General features: G+C 41.9%; 1 protein-coding gene and 1 pseudogene across 1 annotated transcript in view; both read right to left on the bottom strand.

Moving 5' to 3' along the window:
• Positions 1181 to 2121, bottom strand: LOC100513649 (annotated as a pseudogene).
• LOC100513462 (olfactory receptor 10H1-like) overlaps positions 12216 to 18778 on the bottom strand; it is a 43311-nt gene continuing 36748 nt past the window's right edge. Inside the window, exon 2 of the mRNA XM_013994646.2 lies at positions 12216 to 13334. Coding sequence (XP_013850100.1) covers positions 12379 to 13188 — 810 coding nt within the window. The 5' untranslated portion in view covers positions 13189 to 13334 and the 3' untranslated portion in view covers positions 12216 to 12378. The remainder of the gene's footprint in view (positions 13335 to 18778) is intronic.

Genomic DNA, 18778 nt, shown 5'->3' with positions numbered 1-18778 from the left:
AGTGTTAATTGCAGAATTATTTACAATAGCTAAGGCATGGATGCAAACTAAACATCCATCGACAGAAGAATGGATAAAGAAGATGCAGTACATATATACAATGGAATATTACTCAGTCACTAAAAAGAATGAAATTATGCCATTTGCAGCAACATGGATGGACCCAGAGATTATCATACCAAGTAGAGTTAGTCAAACAGTGAAATACATATGATATCACTTATATGTGGAATCTAAATAAAGGATACAAATGAACTTATTTTCAGAATAGAGACAGACTCGCAGACTTTGAAAACAAACTTACACTTACCAAAGGGGACAGGTTGGGGGAGGGGAATGACTGGGGGTTTGAAATTGGCATATGCTCATTGTGGTATACAGAATGACTGGCCAACAAGGACTTGCTGTCTAGCACAGGGAAATCTATCCAATATTCTGTGATAATCTACATGGGAAAAGAATCTGAAAAAAATGGATGTGTGTTTGTGTAACTGAATCACTTCATTGCACAGCAGAAATGGTCACAACATTATAAATAAGCATATTTCAATAAAACTTTTAAAAAATTAAAAAGGAAAAAAGAATATTATTTGGCAATAAAAAGGAATGACATTCTGATACATTCTACAATATGGAAGAACCTTTAACATGTGTGCTAAGTGAAAGAATCCATTCAAAAAGACCATATAATGTATGACTACATTTATATGAAATATTCAGAATAGGCAAAGAATACAGAAAACAGATAAGTGATTTCCTAGGACTGGGAGGTGAGGGCACTGGGAAAAAGTAGGAACTGACAGATAAGAAAGGGAAGAGTATGGGTTGTTTTCTGAGTTACAAAAAATACTTTTAAATGATTATGGTGACAATTGTATAACTCCATGAATGTACAAAAGACCTATTGAATTGTGTAATTTAAATGGGTGAATTATATGGTATGTGAATTATATCTCAATACAGCTGTCTGATTAAAAAATAACACTAATATCACTTCATTCCAAAGGAGGAAGAAGAGGAAACATTAACATTTATTGAGTACTTACTATGTTATAAGTGCTATCACATACACATAAATCTTTACACCATTCTTACAGACTAGTCATTATTAACTCCATTGTACAGAGTAGGGTATGGTCATCCTTCTAGAATATTCTGAAACCACCTCCACACTGGCCACTCAGATTCTAGAGGGATAGAGTTTGATAAGGAAGGTCTTTTTTATAGCTTCTTCAGCTCCTTGTTCATGAGACTGAAGATGATGGGGCTGAGGAAGGGAGTGAGCACCATGCAGGTGACAGCTATTAGGATGTTGCCATGCTGAGAGTGGAGACCTATGACCTTGACGTAGATGACAGGGACAAAGCTATAGTGCACAATGACCACAGTAAAGTGAGACGCACAGGTGGGGCAGGACTTGTGCTGGCTCTCAGCTGAGGAGATCCTCTAGATGGCAGCCAAGATGAAGGCATAAGAAGGAATAATGAGGAGAAAGCAGCTCAACAATACCATGCTGCACACCAGACCCACTGCCAGGGCCACACCTGGTACATTATTTCCACAGGCCAACTTCAACAGTGAAGGCATGTGGCAGAAGAAATGATGGATCTCATTTAGCTCACAGAGGGTGAGATGGAAAATGACTGATGTCACCAGCAACCCAATGACTGAGCCTCCAGCCTGGGATCAGGCCACCAGGCAGGTACAGTCACAAGTGATCATGAGAACGCTGTAGTGCAGGGAGTGGCAGATGGCCACATAGCAGTCACAGCCCATGACAGTGAGCAGGAAGGAGTGAGTGAATCCCAACATGAATGAGAAGAAAATCTGGTTGGCCCAGGCCGAGAAGGAGATGGAGCAATCGGTGGAGAGCAGATCAGCTAGCATGTGCAGGATGAAGGCAAAGGTATGGAGGATCTCAGAGATGAAGAGGGCACATAGGAAGAGGTACTGGGTGTGTGTAGACTGTGCTAGCTCCAGATAATGGCCATGATGGGTTCCCCATCAGCATGAACAGATACATCAGCAGGAAGAGTAGGAAGAAGGTGGGCAGAAGATGCTTTGGGAGAAGCCAATCAGCATGAATTCAGACTTCGAGGTGTGGTTTATCCCCACCATGCTGTGTACCTGGTTGGGAGAGAGGGAAGAAGGCCCAATGGGAAGGAACTTAGAGACTCTAGAGAGCCCTACAGGAAAGGACTTCCTGGAGAAGCTCCTTCCCTTCTCCAAGCCATGGTTAATCCATCTGCAAAATAGTGTTCATAATAATGTGTTGAGGTTGATATAAGATCATGCATCTTAAGTACAATAGCACACATACTGGCACATAGCAAGAAAGCAATAAAAAGTACTGATAATTACAATTTTTATGACTACTATTATTGCTATGATTAATGTAGGACCAAACTCACCATGCTTTTCTGACTTTGAGCTTGCTGGTGACTCTGTGCTTCTCCCATCTTCATGAGACCAACATATTCCTGAATTTTAAGGTCAAACTACTCCCTAATTGCTACCTTCAGCTAGAAGTCAACTCTGCCCTACAACATAGAAAAGACATGGGCTCTGTTTATTTATAAGCATCACTCTTTGCCAGCTCACCTCATTCCACAGGACTACTGTGATGCTTAAATGAAGTGATGAGGCTTAAAACTCTAAGTTACTAATGTTATTGGGTGGTCTAACTTGCATGAGTCCCTCACAAGGACGTGGTATATAACCATAAATTCTTGTTCGCTGACTCTATTTAGGCCCTTTATCTTCAGTCACCTCCCAATTCTATTCCCTGAAACTCCTCACCTCTCTTCAACCTCTACCCCACTATCTTATATCCAAACTTTTACTTCATAGAGAAGCCAAGATGCTCAGTCATGGGTTCTCTCATCTTCTCTGAGTGACAACAAAGTTACATCTGTCCCAGCTCCTTGTGAGGGCAGCCTTTCTTCCAGGAACTTGTTCCATCAGTGGTCATTTTCTCTCCCTTTCTCTCTCTCTCTTCTCTACAAACAAGCTTCATGAAAAATAAAAGATTTTTTTAGTGCAAAGTGGATTAATGGATGCAAGAATGAGAAAGATGTAATATATCACTACAGTGGATAATAGTGAAATTCCACCATTTAGCCACATAAAGTACTGATACATGCTACAACATGGATGAAACTTGAAGACCTTATACTGAGTGGAAAAAGCTTGCCACAAAAGACCACATATTGTGTGATCCCATTTATTTAAAATCCTATAAGAGGTGAACACATTAAGATAAAAAACAGGTCAGTGGTTTCCGGGGAATGGGAATAGTTTGGAATGGGGAGTGACGGCTAATGGGTTCAAGATTCCTTTTGGGGTGGTAAAATATCTTGGAACTAAATAGAGGTGAGAGTTCCACAATTTTGTAAATGAATTAAATGCCACTGAATTATGCCTTTTTAAGATGTCAAAAAGGATTTCCCTTATGGCCTAGCAGTTGGGGATTCAGCATTTTCACTGTCATGGCTCAGATTTGATCTCTGGCCTGGAATGATCCCTGGCCTGAAAACCTCCATGTGCCAAGGTGGGGTTAAAAGAAAAAAAAGGAAGAAGAAAATAAGATGATGAGAATGAAAAAAAAATGGAAAGTTTTTGCACTATTGGTGGGATTGCAAAATGGCACAACAGCTGTGGAAAACAGAATGGCTATTCCTCAAAAAAATGAAAAATAGAACTACCATATGGTCCAGTAATCCCATGTCTGGTTATGTAGGCAAAAAACATTAAAGTGAATATCTCAAAAATGTATTTGCACACCCCTGTTCATAGCAGCACTATTCACAATAGCTGTGAAGTGGAAGCAACCCAAATATCCATCCTTGGAAGAATGGATAAGCAAAATGAGGTCTACGCATGCAATGAAATATCATTCAGCTCTAAAAGGAAGGAAATCCTGACATTCCACAACACAAATGAACCTCAGGAACAATATGCTAAGAGGAACCAACCAGTCTCCCCAAAAGAAATCCTGTATGAGTCCACCTATATGAAGTCTCTAAAGCAGTCAAATTCATAGAAATAGAAAGTAGAGTGGCACTTGCCAAGGGCTGGGGTGGGGGGAAGGAAATGGGGAGATTTTGTTTTGCAAGATGAAAAAAGATCTAGAAATCAGTTATACAGCAAGGTGAATAGATTTAACAATAACAAACTGCATACTAAAATTATGGTAAGATGGTAAATTTTATGTTATATATTTGGGTTTTGTTTTCTTTTTATGGCTGCACCTGCAGTATATGAAAGTTTCCAAGCCAGGTATTAGATCTGGGTCACAGCTGCCCCTGAGCCGCAGCTGCAGTAATGTCAGATCCTTTAACCTACTGCGCTGGGCCAGGGGATCAAACCCACACCTCCTCAACAACCCAAGCCACTGCAGTCAGATTCTTAATCCACTGCACCATGGCATGAACTACTTATGTATTTTTTACACACAAAAAAAAATGTTTAATGTAGTACCAGCCCATAATGCAACATGAATGAACCTTGTAAACATTAGGCTGAATGAAAAAAGTCAGGCACAAAGGATATCTGATTCAATTAATATGAAATATCTAATATAAACAAATCCATAGTGATATAAGCAGATTCATGGTTGCCGGAGGCTGGGGACAACGAGGATGGGCATGGCTGTTAATAAGAAAAGTTTTCCTTTCAGGGTGATGAAAATATTTTGCAAGTAGATAGAAGTAATAGGTGCACTTGTGAATGTGTTAAATGCCACCGAAATGTAAACCTTAAAATAGTTAAGTCTATACTATATGAACTTTACCTCATTATTTTATAAAGCAACATGACCCTCCTTCCTCCCTCTTCCACCTCTGCACTGCTTTCCTCTGTTCACAGACCAGCCTATCCCCAGAAAGGGAGAGGAAGGGTCTCAGAGTGCCCAGGGCCAGCCTTGAGTCAAGGGAGAGAGAACACACTATCTCCAGTTCAGCTTCCAGGCTCCCACTGTAAGCAGACTCTGAGCCTCCACCCAGGCGTATGTGAGAGCAGAAGGGGAGGCATCGCAGGACAGTTCTCCTCAGGGATGGGTGGCTTCCTGTTCCTACATAGTGGGACCCAGGTGCCCCTTGTATATCACACACACCTACACATGGGTGTCCCCCACACATTGTCGCACTCCACCTCCCATCTCTCTCTACACACACACACGCACGTGCGCGCGCACATACACAAGCATCAGATTCTTATTTCAACCAGATATGTACACAGCAGCCTTGCTGCACAGGGCCAAGACCCCACCCACAAGGATAGGACACACACCTGCAGAGTCCTGGAAATGCACACAGACCTACACCCTCACAGTACCACACAGCAGAAACGTGGAGGTGACTAATGCCTTGTTCCTTGTGAGCAACTTTCACTCTGAGATCTGCATGACACCCAAACACACACAAATACCAGTGGGTACGAGAGCTCAGTGGAGTCCAGGTGGACAATTCAGGAATGAGGAGCCCTTGCTGGGGCAATGTTTGCCCCGAATTTTATTCTTCTGGGTCCCTGATCCTAAGATCCACACCCAACATTCCTACTACCCACAGCCCTTCCCTCTATCCCCCTTGCATCACCTTCTCCAGGAAGGCATCCAGGGGCACCCATTCCCCTCTATTTTTGGCCACCAGGAGTGCTCTAAGGAGGTAGCAGAGGAGGCCCTAGCCCCTGCCCCCTCCCCCGCAACTCACACTGGCAGCTTAGAAAGGAGTGGTTTGAGCCCAAGGCTTCTCCTTCACGTTATCCCTTTCTTCTCCAGAGATTCTTTCCAAAGGCATCCCAGGGGAGACTAATGCAGGAGGTAGGCAGGCTGCTCTCAGACCCTGAGTTGGGAGCTGGGGTAGCTTATGGAGACTTCAGGGTACATCAGGCTTTAATGGGATCAACCCACAATGTGCACACAGCCTCCAAATAATCCCTGACAACCCTCAGTGCTCTGCTGGGAGCTGGGCTATTCTGTGGCCTGGAACAGGATGGTTAGATGGGGAGAGAGAGTTGACGAGACGTCTCTAACTGGACCAGGGGTGGAATGCAAGGAGGCTTTGCCCCTCCCCTAATCTGTAAACCTCAGGGGCTCCTTCCCTTTCTGGATCCAATGTGGACATTGCATCTCAAGAGCCCAAGACCATTCACATGCCATAAAAGGCACCCCTGGACCATCCCAGAGAGGATAGCATGGGGCTCTCAGGCCAAGTCTGCATCTATTTTGGTCAGGAAATCCTGGCTCCCAGCAACTGGGATTGTTCTAGGAGAGGGATGGATGACTGGTCCTATGGGAAGCAGAAGGGCAGGGTCAGAGAGGTGCTTTAGAGAACCCAGGGTGTTGGATAAAGGACTGGGAAAGGAAGGAGAAGATAGTGCCAGGATCTTACAGCCATGAACAGTCAAGCTCCCGGGCTCCTAGCCACAATGCAGTTCCATTCCTCTTCTCTTCCCATTTGCCATATTCTCATCTTCCAAACTCCAGCCTGGTTGAAGCAAGCACATATAATCTGGAGGATAGCATCAGCCCTTCTATTAGTTTCTTGGGGCTGATAAAACAAATTACCACAAACAAAATGGCTTAAAACAGTGGAAATTGATTATATCTCAGTTCTGATGCCAAAAGTCTTTGGAATTTTATCCTCTGGATAGCAGAAGACCTGGTATTTAAGGGAATTTCCTCGACACAGACGATATCACTAAAGGACATCAGAGGACAGATGTTCAGTCAAGAAATGGAACCAAGACTTAAGAAAAAACTCTTTATTGCTACTCCTGTGTGACCAGAGTTTAGGAAATGGGACTGGAGCCACAGAATGGAGTCAATACTAAGTCTAGAAACAGAGTATAGGAAACCAACATCACAGTTAAGGTGATTTTGCAGGCTTGCCTGGAGGGGGCACTGTGACTAAGATGTGTGCCTTGGCTTCTCTGGGCTGCTTTTTCTCTTTTGGAAGATGTGACTGAATTGTACAGATAAAAGACACAACGCATGTAAAGAGATTGGCACAGAGTAAGTGCTTGGTAAAAGTGAACTCTCCCTCTACCATGATGTAAAATTTTTTCTTTTTCTTTTTCTTTCTTTTTTTTTTAATTTATTTTTAGGGCTGTACCCAAGGCATATGGAGTTTCCCTGGCTAGGGGTCCAATCAGAGCTGTAGCCGCTGGCCTACACCACAGCCACAGCAACATCAGATGGGAGCCGCGTCTGCAACCTAATCCACAGCTCACAATAACCCTTAACCCACTGTGTGAAGCCAGGGATCAAAACTGCATCTTCATTGATGCTAGTCAGATTAGTTTCTGCTGAGCCACAACAGGAACTCCTAAAGTTTTTTCTTTAACTGTGGACTCTATTCTCTCATTTGTTGCACAAATATTTATTGAGCACCTACTATGTGCCCAGCAGTGTGTGGTCACCAGAGAAATAATGACATGTAACCAAAGTCCTTTCAAACCACAGCCTTATAACTTGCTCAGCTTTTCTCCCAGGAAGACCCATGGATCTCTGTGCCCCTCAGCTGGATTTGGCCCAGGGCATGACCAGTGCATGCTAATCCAAGATGTTTCATTCCTCAAACATTCCTCTGCCCCTGCTGTGTGCCCAGCCTGTTCTCAGGGCATGAGGGTCAGAACTCACCATTCCCTCAAGAAAAACGTTCCCCACACACTTTCTTCCACTGCACCAAGCTCTTGAGTTAATGGATGTGCTGAGAGTCTGCCATGTGTATCAGTCTGATCCTTAGCATATGAATCTGACAGATACCCTTTAGTGTTTGTGCCTCTTGTTATGGATTTCCCTTTTGGGATCTTTTTATCTTGAGTAAAGGACTGCATTTCTCTTGCAGTATCAGAATGACTTATGCACTTGCCTGCTTCTCACCCTTGTCCATAACCTCTTAGAAATGAAATCTGGGTCCCAGTGTCCTTTTACCTTGAGTACACACCAGGTATATCATAAATATTTATAGGATAAAATTCTCTCTAAGGATTGAACACTTAGGTGGAGTTGAAGGACCCTTCAATTCCTTGGTCGGTGTCTTTGCTCAATAGGTGTCCTCTATTCTGAGACTATGCAATGGCAAATAGAAAAAGGAAACCTCACTCTTGATCTTCTCTTTAATAAAAAGGCAAAGTCAGAACTGGATGCACTAGTTGGTTAGTTCAATAAGCATGACCATCCTCAGTACCTAAAGACTCTACTTGAGATAACTCTTATCTCCAACTCAGAGAATATACAACTCTAGAAATATGTCTTCAACAGATGTATAAGAAATATCTGATCCCATCTGTGGAGAGACCACAGTGACGAGGACTGACATACCCGCTCTCATGGACATTACAGTAGAGAGAAAAAGCAGATGATGAGAAATAGCATTTAAACAAAAGTGAGAAGTTGGTGGAAGGAAAGACTGAAGGCTGTGAGAGACCAATGACTAGATCTATAGAGAATGCAGCAGACTAAGGGGAGGCTTTATGGAGAAGGTAACATTCTAGTAAGACTTCTACTCTAGAGGGAGAGGAAGAGGGAGGGGAAAGAGTATACCAGGCAAATGGAACAACATGTGCAAAGGACCTGAGGTGGGAATATGATTACTCATTCAAGCAACAGAAGACAGGGCACTTGAGCAGCAAGAAGGGGACAGTGGCTCATTGTGTCTTCAGACCGGGGTCTGAATCAATGCACCTTTCTCCATAACCCCAACAACCACAAGATGACACTCTTTTACATAGGGGATATTAGCCATGATACTTTCACAAGGACAGGTGGGTTCCTCTGATGCAAACCATGCCTGAAAATGAATTTCAGAGAAATTAAGGGGTAGCCATTCATAGGCTTTCTCTAGGGTTGTAATGACATAGTTTTCTGCTTGTTTCTTTAACAAGCATTATTTTGTACCTGTTAGATACCAGGTTGGAGAAACATGATCTTGATCAAGTGCAGACTGGTACTACACTTTGGGGGGCTGCCAGTGGTACTCGGAGAAGAGGGGAGGTGTTGAGCAGGAGTTTATATCACAAAGTGCAGTGAGCATTATTATTGAGGAAGTGAAAGCTGTAACTCCCAGCAGCATACAACACTAGCTGCTTTGTGTGTCTTGGGTTCAGCTTCCCAGGGTGTCATGGCAAATGCTATAGCATATGGCTGTTTGAACATCTGTGCCTTAGGGGAAGAGAAGAACACCTCTAATTTCCCACTTATAGCTCTTGCTGCCAATCAAAGTTTGGGCTGAAAAGTAAGTAGGAAAAGTATCCAGGGACCATTTCTCAAGAGTGGGGTCGACCTGTGTCTCTGTCTGCACCTTAGCCCTAATCTATGCATCTGACCTTATCTGCCTTAGCTCTGTGCCTGAAACTTAGGGATTTTTTTTAAAAATTTTCCAGATTTGAAGTGGCAGTTGGGGTTGTATGCAAAATTTTAATGAGCCCCCAGGTATCACAGAATATCCCGAGGCTTTTTCCCTAATGAAACTTGAAACTGGCTCCCAGGGAATATTTTGCCAGTGGAGTTAGGCAGGCTGCTCAGTGTTAGAATTTTCATCTCTCTATGTCCCCTAGGATGGATGCTCAGGGCCCTCAGCTGATAAGATCACTGGGGTGAGGCTGGATTGGCAGGTTCAGATGAGATCTACTAATTGTCTGCTATGGGGAACCCATTACAGCATTTCAATTCAATAGCTAAAGATTTTTTCATTTGTTTTCTTAAGTAGAGACAAGCTGACCAGCAGTGAAAATTGGTAATTTTTCTCCTCAATCTGAAAATGAACTTAATAGCCAAGGCCTTAATAATTAAGACTTGTATCAGATAGGCTCGTGTTCAAATTCTGGCCCATCCCATTTCTTGATATGTGACAATTGTGAAGTGAATTGACTTCTCTGAGCACCGATCTGCAACTGGAGAAGCTAATATTAATAGCACCTCACCTCAAATACCACCTTCAGCTCAAGATAAAGAGGATATTGGGGGTAGTGGTTTGGGATTTCAAAGGGGAAGAAAGCAATTCACATGAAGATGGAAAAGCAAATGTTGGGCAAACAAGTGTTTGCTGGGCCAAGCAGAGACAATGGACCCAGAGTGAGCTCTGATCTCTAGGCCCTTCTGAGATTCCCTGATAGCTTGCACATACACTTTGCATATATATCTGGTGGTAGGTCTATTCCAAAAACAGACCTTTTATCTAAATCAATCTTTCTCTATAACGTGAGCAGTAAAAACATCCATGTTAATGTGACATGTGAAAATGTGGGAAAAAATTCCGGTCAAAACTGAGGAAACCGGAGGATCTTCCTTCACAGACTACACTGCATGTTTCCTGTTACCTCTCATATACATTGCCACATTACAGCCTACAGTGGGATACCTAAACAAATAAACTCACAACTATTGCTCTTGACAGAGGGGAAACTGAGGCTCAAAATGGTTGCATAACTGATCCAAGATTACACAACTTAGTAAGGTCAGGATTCCAGCGTAGGTCTTTTCTTATTCCCAGACCCTTCCACCAAAAACTCCGCATGTTGTTTTCTAACAGTGGGTTTTGTGGGTCCATCATCCATGGAAGAATATCCCGATTTCAAATCAAACACTCCAGCATCCTAGGAGATTTCAAACCAGAGATGGACAACTGCAATCCCCCATTCACTGGAGCATGCATCCTTGGGACGTTGATGGAATATTTCTTTAGATTCAAGCTATTACATGATTTCAAAATAAGTTTTGGTTTTGCAGGAGCTCCTGAGTGACTTTCACACTGAGCCAAGGTACACCTCTCCCTTAGCAGCAGAACCAATCTGGATAAGAATGCTTGCTAGCTTCTTTTGTTTTTTTCATTAAAGGCCAACTTGACCTCTGATCCTACTGGTATCCAAATGAAAGAGAACCTGGATGTGATTGGGTACCAACAATGAGCCAGGAACCCAATGTCTTCTGCTAACTTATTATGATTCCTTAGGCTATCAGCTTCCTGGAGTCAGGACATCTGTCTGTCTTTCTCATCATCACACCCAGCACTCACATGGTGCTTGGAAGATATCATGGATTAACAGATATGTTTTGTGTGGACTAATATAATCTGCACAATACTGAACAAATCAGAATGCTGGCTTATTATGTTTACTGAGAGACACCTCATTGCCCTCCAAAGCAGTGGAAACAATGTGTGGGAAGCTGTGTTTGAGGTAAGAATCACCTGGGTTTAAATCTTGCTTCCCATTTTCCTATTTAATTTGATGGACATCTTATAGATATATTCCACACATTTAAAGGACTGTTAAACTAATGGTTCATTCACACAGCCAACACAAGGCAGCCATTCAGTCCTTGGACTTCATCAGTGTCCTCTCTGGGGATCTCATCTAGTATCATGGCTTTATGTACCTTGTGCACATAGGGTGATCCCCAAATTCCTGTATTTATCCCTATCCAATTGCTTACTCAGTATCTCCAAGTAGATATCTAGGAGGCATCTCGAGCTTAATATGCCTAAATCCTTGGACATTCATGCTATAACTATCATTCTTTCTTTCTCTTTCTCTTTCCCTCCCTCCTCCCTCCCTCTCTTTATATTTTTCTCCAATTCCCTTTCTCCCTTTCTCTGTTTCATTATCACACTCTCCTTCTCCCCCCACCCACAAAAAGTTCATTCTCTCACATTGTTTTATATCAGAAAACAGCAACTCAAATTTCAATTCCTTAGAGTCTTATCTGTTCCGCTATCAATGAGCCCTTCTATGATAGAAAGAAATAGAAACCTCCCAGGCTACATCCTCTTCTCTTTTGATTTGCTTTACTTGAGTCCCATGTCCTTATTACCACCTGGCGTATATCTGCTCATTGGATACTGTCTGTCTCTGTCCACTAGAAGGTTGTTTGAAGGAGGTTAAGGATTCTTGTTTTGTTTTGTTTACTGCTATAGTCCTACATAGCATCTGGTAGGCTCTCAGATATCTCTTGAACTAATTCAGAAGAATAAAGCTAAATGAAGGTAACTGTGAGATTCAACTTTTGTTCATCCAATTGGACAAGAAAAAATTTTTTACGTTTGTTAACACTGTTGGAGTGGGCATAGGAAAATTAACTCTCATGTTTTGCTTTGCATCCTTAGGGCAAGTCCTTAAATAGGTGAATGTTGTGGTATGTGAATTATATCTCAATAAAGTTATTTGTTAAAAAGAAAAATAAAACTAGTATCTCACACATGTGCCATGAGAGAAAGAAGAAAACACATTAACATTTATTGAGCACCTATTATGTGATAAGTGTGGTCACACACAAATCTTTATGCCAATATTACAAGGTAATCATTATTAACTCCACTGGACAGAGGAGAGTATAGTCATCCTTCTACCATATTCTGAAACCACTTCCACACTGGCCACTCAGATGCTAGAGGGATAGAATTTGCTGAGGAAGGTTTTTCTCATGATGTTCTTCAGCTCCTTGTTCCTGAGACTGAAGACGACGGGGCTGAGGAAGGGAGTGAGCACCCTGTAGGTGATGCCCATCAGCGTGTCTCCTTCCAGAGACTGAGGACCCTTGGGCTTGAGGTAGATGACAGAGGCAAAGCCAGAATGCACGATCACCATGGTGAGATGGGATGCACAAGTGGAGAAAGCCTTGTGCTGGTCCTCAGCAGAGGGGATCCTCGGGATGGTGGCCACAATGAAGGCATAAGAGAGAAGGATGAGGAGACCGCAGCCCAGCAGGGCTGAGATACACACCAGGCCCATGCCAATAGCCAGAGCAGGGATGCCTCCACAGGCCAACTTCAGAAGAGGTGGCATGTGGCAGCCAAAATAGTGGATCTCATTAGACCCACAAAAAGTAAGTTGGAAAATGGCCGTTGTTACCACCAGCCCAACAACTGAGCCCCCAACCCCAGACCAGGCCACCAGGCAGGCCCAGCCACTGAGGCTTGTGAGCACGTTGTAGCACAGGGGGTGGCAGATGGCCACGTAGCAGTCATAGCCCATGATAGTGAGCAGGAAGGAGTGGGTGAAGCCAAATGTGAAGGAGAAGAACATCTGGCTGGCACAGGCCATGAAGGAGATGTTGCAATCATTGGAGAGCAGGTTGGGCAGCATGCACGGGATGACGGCAAATGTATAGAGGAGCTTGGAGAAGGAGAGGGCGCACAGGAAGAGGTACATGGGCGTGTGGAGGGTAGGCTCCCTCCAGATGGTGGTCATGATGAGCAGGTTCCCCCAGCAATATGAACAGGTACCTCAGAAAGAAGAGCAGGAAGAACATCATCTGAAGATGGGGGAAGGTGGAGAAGCTGATGAGGATGAATTCAGACACAGATGTGTAGTTAAACCTTGAAGGGCAGCCATATCTGTTATGGGAGAGAGGGAGGGAGGCCCATGGTTAGGAACTCAGTCTCTAATAAGCTCTACGCTCAACTTCCTGGAGAGGCTCCTTTACCTCTTGAAACCATGGTTAGTCCATCTATCTGCAAAAGGATGTTTGTAATAACAGTCTGCCTTGAGGGTTAAATAAGGTCATGCATCTAAGGTGCTTAGCACAGGTCCTGATATATAGTTTGAATTGAATAAATTGTTATTATTACTTTTTTTAAATCCCAGTGGTAGGAAATGATTGTCTCAAGTCTCCATATCTGGATTGAGTCCCTACTTCAGAGCTCACCATTGCCTTTATTTACTTATCCAAAAAGAAATGTAAAATTAAAGAAAAAGGCAGCAGTCTAATCTTTTTTCAAAGAAATTACTGTGCTGGGATTGCTAATAAAATTTTTGATTGGAAAAAATCTCTTCCTGATTGGAGTTCTATCTTTGAAAGAATAATGTAAATCCTTTGATCATTATACTCAATATGCTGCCTATACTCCTGGCTGTATACAAGGCTTAGTAAGTATTAAGTGCAGCTTTTTCTCCCTTTTTATTTGAAAGGCTACCATATTATTCACCTGAGTTCAAAAAATTTGAGAAGTTGTTTTGAAACAGTGTTCTTAAAAAACACCTGAGTTAAGTTGGTCCCTCAATCTTTTTGAGTCTTAGTTTTCTTATCCCTCAAAGGAAATTGATCTTGATACTCCCTTGCTGACAAGCATTGCAGAAGATTATGCACATAATATGTCTTACACAGCACCTGAAATCAAGAAATTAAGATGGAGGATAGCTCATGAGTTCCCATCGTGGCTCAGCAGTTAAGGAACCTGACTAGGATCCATAAGGATGCAGGTTCCATCCCCGGCCTCGCTCAGTGGATTAAGGATTTGGCGTTGCCGTCAGCTGTGGTGTAGGTCACAGACACAGCTCGGATCCTGCATTGCTGTGGCTGGGGTGTAGGCCTGTGGCTACAGCTCTGATTTGACCCCTAGCCTGGGAACTTCCATATACCATGAGTGAGGATGAGTGAGGCCCTAAAAAGCAAAGGAAAAAAAAAAGATTAAGGACAGGCATAAATGACCAGAACCAGATAATCTTAAAATAGAGCAACCTATGATTGTATCTCTGTTTTAATTGATACTTAAACACATTTACCTTTTGGCAATTACTGTTATTTTCAGACTTAATTCTGTCACTTTAATAGTTGAGTTAACATATGTAAATATATGTTAATATACATAGCTAATATATACATGTACTTATATAGGTAAATTTAACATATACAAAAACACAAAAACATGCCCACAGCCCTGTTCATTACCTCGAACAAACCTGAAAGCAAAACAAATCAAAACAAAACAAGAAACTAAGAACATGGAATTGTCATTGGAAAAACAACCTTGTGTGGGATCTCCCGCTGTGGTATCTTGGGAGCACTGGGACACAAGTTCCATCCCTGGCCTGGCACAGTGGGTTAAGGACCCTGCCTTGCCACAGTTGTGGCTTAGGACACATCTGCTGCTTGGATCTGATCCTGACCCAAGAACTCCATATACTGCTGGATGGCCAAAAAACTAGAAAAGAAAAGAAAAGAAGAAAAGAAAAGAAAAGAAAAGAAAAGAAAAAGGAAAGGAAAGGAAAGGAAAGGAAAGGAAAGGAAAGGAAAGGAAAGGAAAGGAAAGGAAAGGAAAGGAAAAGGAAAGGAAAGACCTTGTGTGAAGACAACAAAGGAAGTTAAGGTAAATTCCCAAGTGCCAATGTTGCAAAGACTGAAGTGATCTGACCATATTGGAATAAAATTGGAAATTCATAAGAAGAGGATACTTGGAAGTTCCCATATGTTTGGAACACAGATTTAGATTGTATCATTGACATTGTCATAGTAGCAGATTACTCACTAATCTTTGGGATAAAAGGAAAATTAAGAACAGAATGATAATGAAAAGTTGAAATAACAACTAAATGAAAGGATTGTGTCCTGGAACAGAAAAAAAAGGATATTAGTGGGGAAACTGGAAAAATTCAACTAAGAACTGTAATTTGCTATATAGTATCATACAAATGTTAATTTCCTAGGTCTGATCATTGTAGTGGGGTTCTGTAAGATGCTGGCATTAGAAGAAGTTGTATGAAGGGAACACAAGAATTTTCTGCATTTTTTTTACCTTTTATTTTTTTTCCTACTGGACAGCATGGTGACCCGGTTACACATACATGTATACATTCTTTTTTCTCACATTGTCATGTTCCATCCTAAGTGACTAGACATAGTTCCCAGTGCTACAAAGCAGGATCTCATTGCTAATCCACTCCAAAGGCAGTAGTCTGCATCTATTAACCCCACTTTTTTGTTAAGTTCAAATGAGTTAAAAACAAAAAGTCAAAAAAAAAAAAAAACAACACTCAAAGGAGCACAAAAACTTTCAGGCACCTAAGAAATAAGTTAACTAAGTGCACAAAAACCTCCTTAAAAAACAATTAAACCTCTAATTACCAAAAAAAATCTACTAGGTGATATAATAAATGGATGAAATGGGAAGGCAATATCATAGATGTTCATTCTCCCCCAAATTTAATCTATACATTCAATGTATTCTTCTCAAAAAAATTCAGTTGGGAGTTCCCATTGAGATGCAGTGAAAATTAATCTGACTAGGAACCATGAGGTTGCAGGTTCAGTCTCTGGCCTCGCTCAGTGGGTTAAGTATCTGGCATTGCTGTGAGCTGTGGTGTAGGTCGCAGACATAGCTTGGATCCTGCGTCGCTGTGGCTGTGGCATAGACCAGCGGCTGTAGCTCCAATTTGACCCCTAGCCTGGGAACCTCCATATGTCATGGGTATGGCCCTAAAAAAAAAAAAATCCAGTTGAATTCTTTGAGAAAGATGTTAAATTTATTATACAATATTTCTATTATATAAGATTTCTTTAATGTTTCTATTACAGAATAATGATTCATAAATAATTAAGTCATTCTTGAAGTGAAAAGAGAAAGGAGGTGGGGAATGTCAATTGCCTTCTAAGATAGTGAGGCATTCTACAAAGCCCTGCAAATAGAGCAGTGTAAGATTTGTGCAAAGACAGATAAATAGACCGGCGGTTCAGAAAGAAGACCTCAGACATGTAGCCACATATGGTTAAAGTCATACTACAAATCAATCAGGAAAGGACAAATCATTTAGGGGATGTTGTTGAGGAAAGTATATCTCTATATAGATAAAAAACAAAACAGGATTCTCAATAACTCCACAAAAAGGCAATCAAGATGGATTAACAACCTAACTATGAAAGATAAAAACATAACTCAATAATGTAGTTATTTCCCATTGTGGCTCAGCAGTGACAAGCCCAACTAGTATCCATGAGGATGCAGGTTGAATCCCTGGCCTCACTTTGGGTTAAGGATCTGGTGTTCCCATGAGCTGTGATGTAGGTCACAGACTTGGCTTGGATCCCATGTTGGCTGTGGCTGGGGTGTAGGCAGGCAGCTGTAGCTCCAATTCGACCCCTAGCCAGGAAACATCCATATGCCACTGGAGCAGCCCTAAAAAAAAAAGAATGATGTAGGGTAGGATCTTTGTGACCTAGGAATAGGAAGTGGCTCTTGTAAAAGAAAAAAAGAAAGCAAAGACCAATTCCATTATGTCAAAATTATGAATCATGTTAACAAAGAGCATCATGGATGAAGTTAACCGATGACAGAGAGCAAGAAGATGTTCACGGAGACCCAGGGTTAAAATCCCGGATCTTGACTGTGTGTTGAAATAACCAGAGAACTTCCTTCAGGTTCTGAAGGGATATGATGCCAAATGCTCAGCATAGAGGAATTTCTCAAGGAAAGCTAACTGACATTATGGTCATATTTTACTAGCATTACTGGGCTGGCTGTTGCACATCCTTCCTATCAGGTGATTATATTGGCCCTGTGACTATCGACAGCTTCTGACATAATTCCAGCATCATCTTTCCTCTGACACTGTGGATGGCCAAAGCCCTGAAACCACTCTCTCAGCAGCTTACCTCTTCCTTTCTCCTGCCTATGAACATGCTGCAGGGTATCAACTCCTAAATGTCTAAAATAAAACAGAAAGGGCTCTCTTGGCTCCTGGTCTCCCAGGAGCCATTTACTTGTGTCATCATTTCTGAGGATCACACCTATGCAGGACTCCCTAAGTGAACTCTCCAAGTCAGCTAAACAACTCTGGACCTCAGGAACCAAAGCTCCCATCCATGAGCTCCTCACCAGAGCCTCAGTCCAGGGCATATTCTGGTTGGCTCCCAGATCCTACACCTATGCCCTTCCTCCTGAAAGGGAAACTATTCAACCCACTCAGCTCTCTCTGCTTATGTACCTGCATTGTAGACCTAACAGCACATTTACAAGCACACAGTACAATGGGATACAGATTGGCCATACAAAGAAATAAAGTGCTGATACATGCTACATCATGGATGAACTTTGAAGACCTTATTTATGCTGAATGAAAGAATCCTGCCACAAAAGTCCACATATTATAAGCTTCCATTTATTTGAAATATCCTGAATAGGTAAACACAGCAAGATAGAAAATACATTAGTGGTTGTCAGGGAATGGGAGTAAGTTGGAATGAGGAGTAAAGGTTAATGGGTTCAAGAATTCCTTTAGGGGTGGTGAAATATCTTGGAACTAAATAGAGGTGAGAGTGTCACAATTTTGTAAATGAACTAAATGCCTCCGATTTGTGCCATTTAAAATGGCAAGAATGTAGAAAAATTGTGCACTGTTAGTGGAATTGTAAAATGGCACAATAGCTGTAGAAAACAATATGGGTATTTCTCAAAAAAAAAAAAAACTAAAAGTAGAACTACCATTGATCCAGTAACCCCACTTTAGATATGTATGCAAAAGCATTAGAAGAAGGATCTCAAAAAGGTATTTGCACATCTCTGTTCATAGCAGCACTATTCACAATAGCCATGAAGTGGAAGCAACCCAAATGTCCATCCTTGGAAGAATGGATAAGCAAAATGAGGTCTACCCATACAATGAAATATCATTCAGCTCTAAAAGGAAGAAAATCATGACAGAGAGTCCCAGCCTCCAGCACACCCTACAACACAAATGAGTCTCAGGAACAATATCCTAAGTGGAATCAGCCAGTCTCCCCCAAAAGAAATCTTGTATGATTCCACCTACATAGGGTCTCTAAAGTAGTCAAATTCATAGAGAGAGAAAATAGAATGGCACTTGCCAGGGATAGACAATAGAATGGCACTTGCCAGGGATAGAAAATAGAATGGCACTTGCCAGGGACTGAGGGGATCAGGAAATAGGGAGCTTTGTTTAATAGCTTTAGAGTTTCTGTTTTGCAAGATAAAAAGAGATCTGGAAATTGGTTACATAGCAAGGTGAATAGATTTAACACTAACAAACTGCATACTAAAATATGGTT

The sequence above is a fragment of the Sus scrofa genome, chromosome 2 (assembly GCF_000003025.6).
Source record: "Sus scrofa isolate TJ Tabasco breed Duroc chromosome 2, Sscrofa11.1, whole genome shotgun sequence".
NCBI classification, from domain to species: domain Eukaryota; kingdom Metazoa; phylum Chordata; class Mammalia; order Artiodactyla; family Suidae; genus Sus; species Sus scrofa.
Note: the sequence above shows the minus strand (reverse complement) of the source record. Positions and strands in the feature narration are given on the sequence as shown.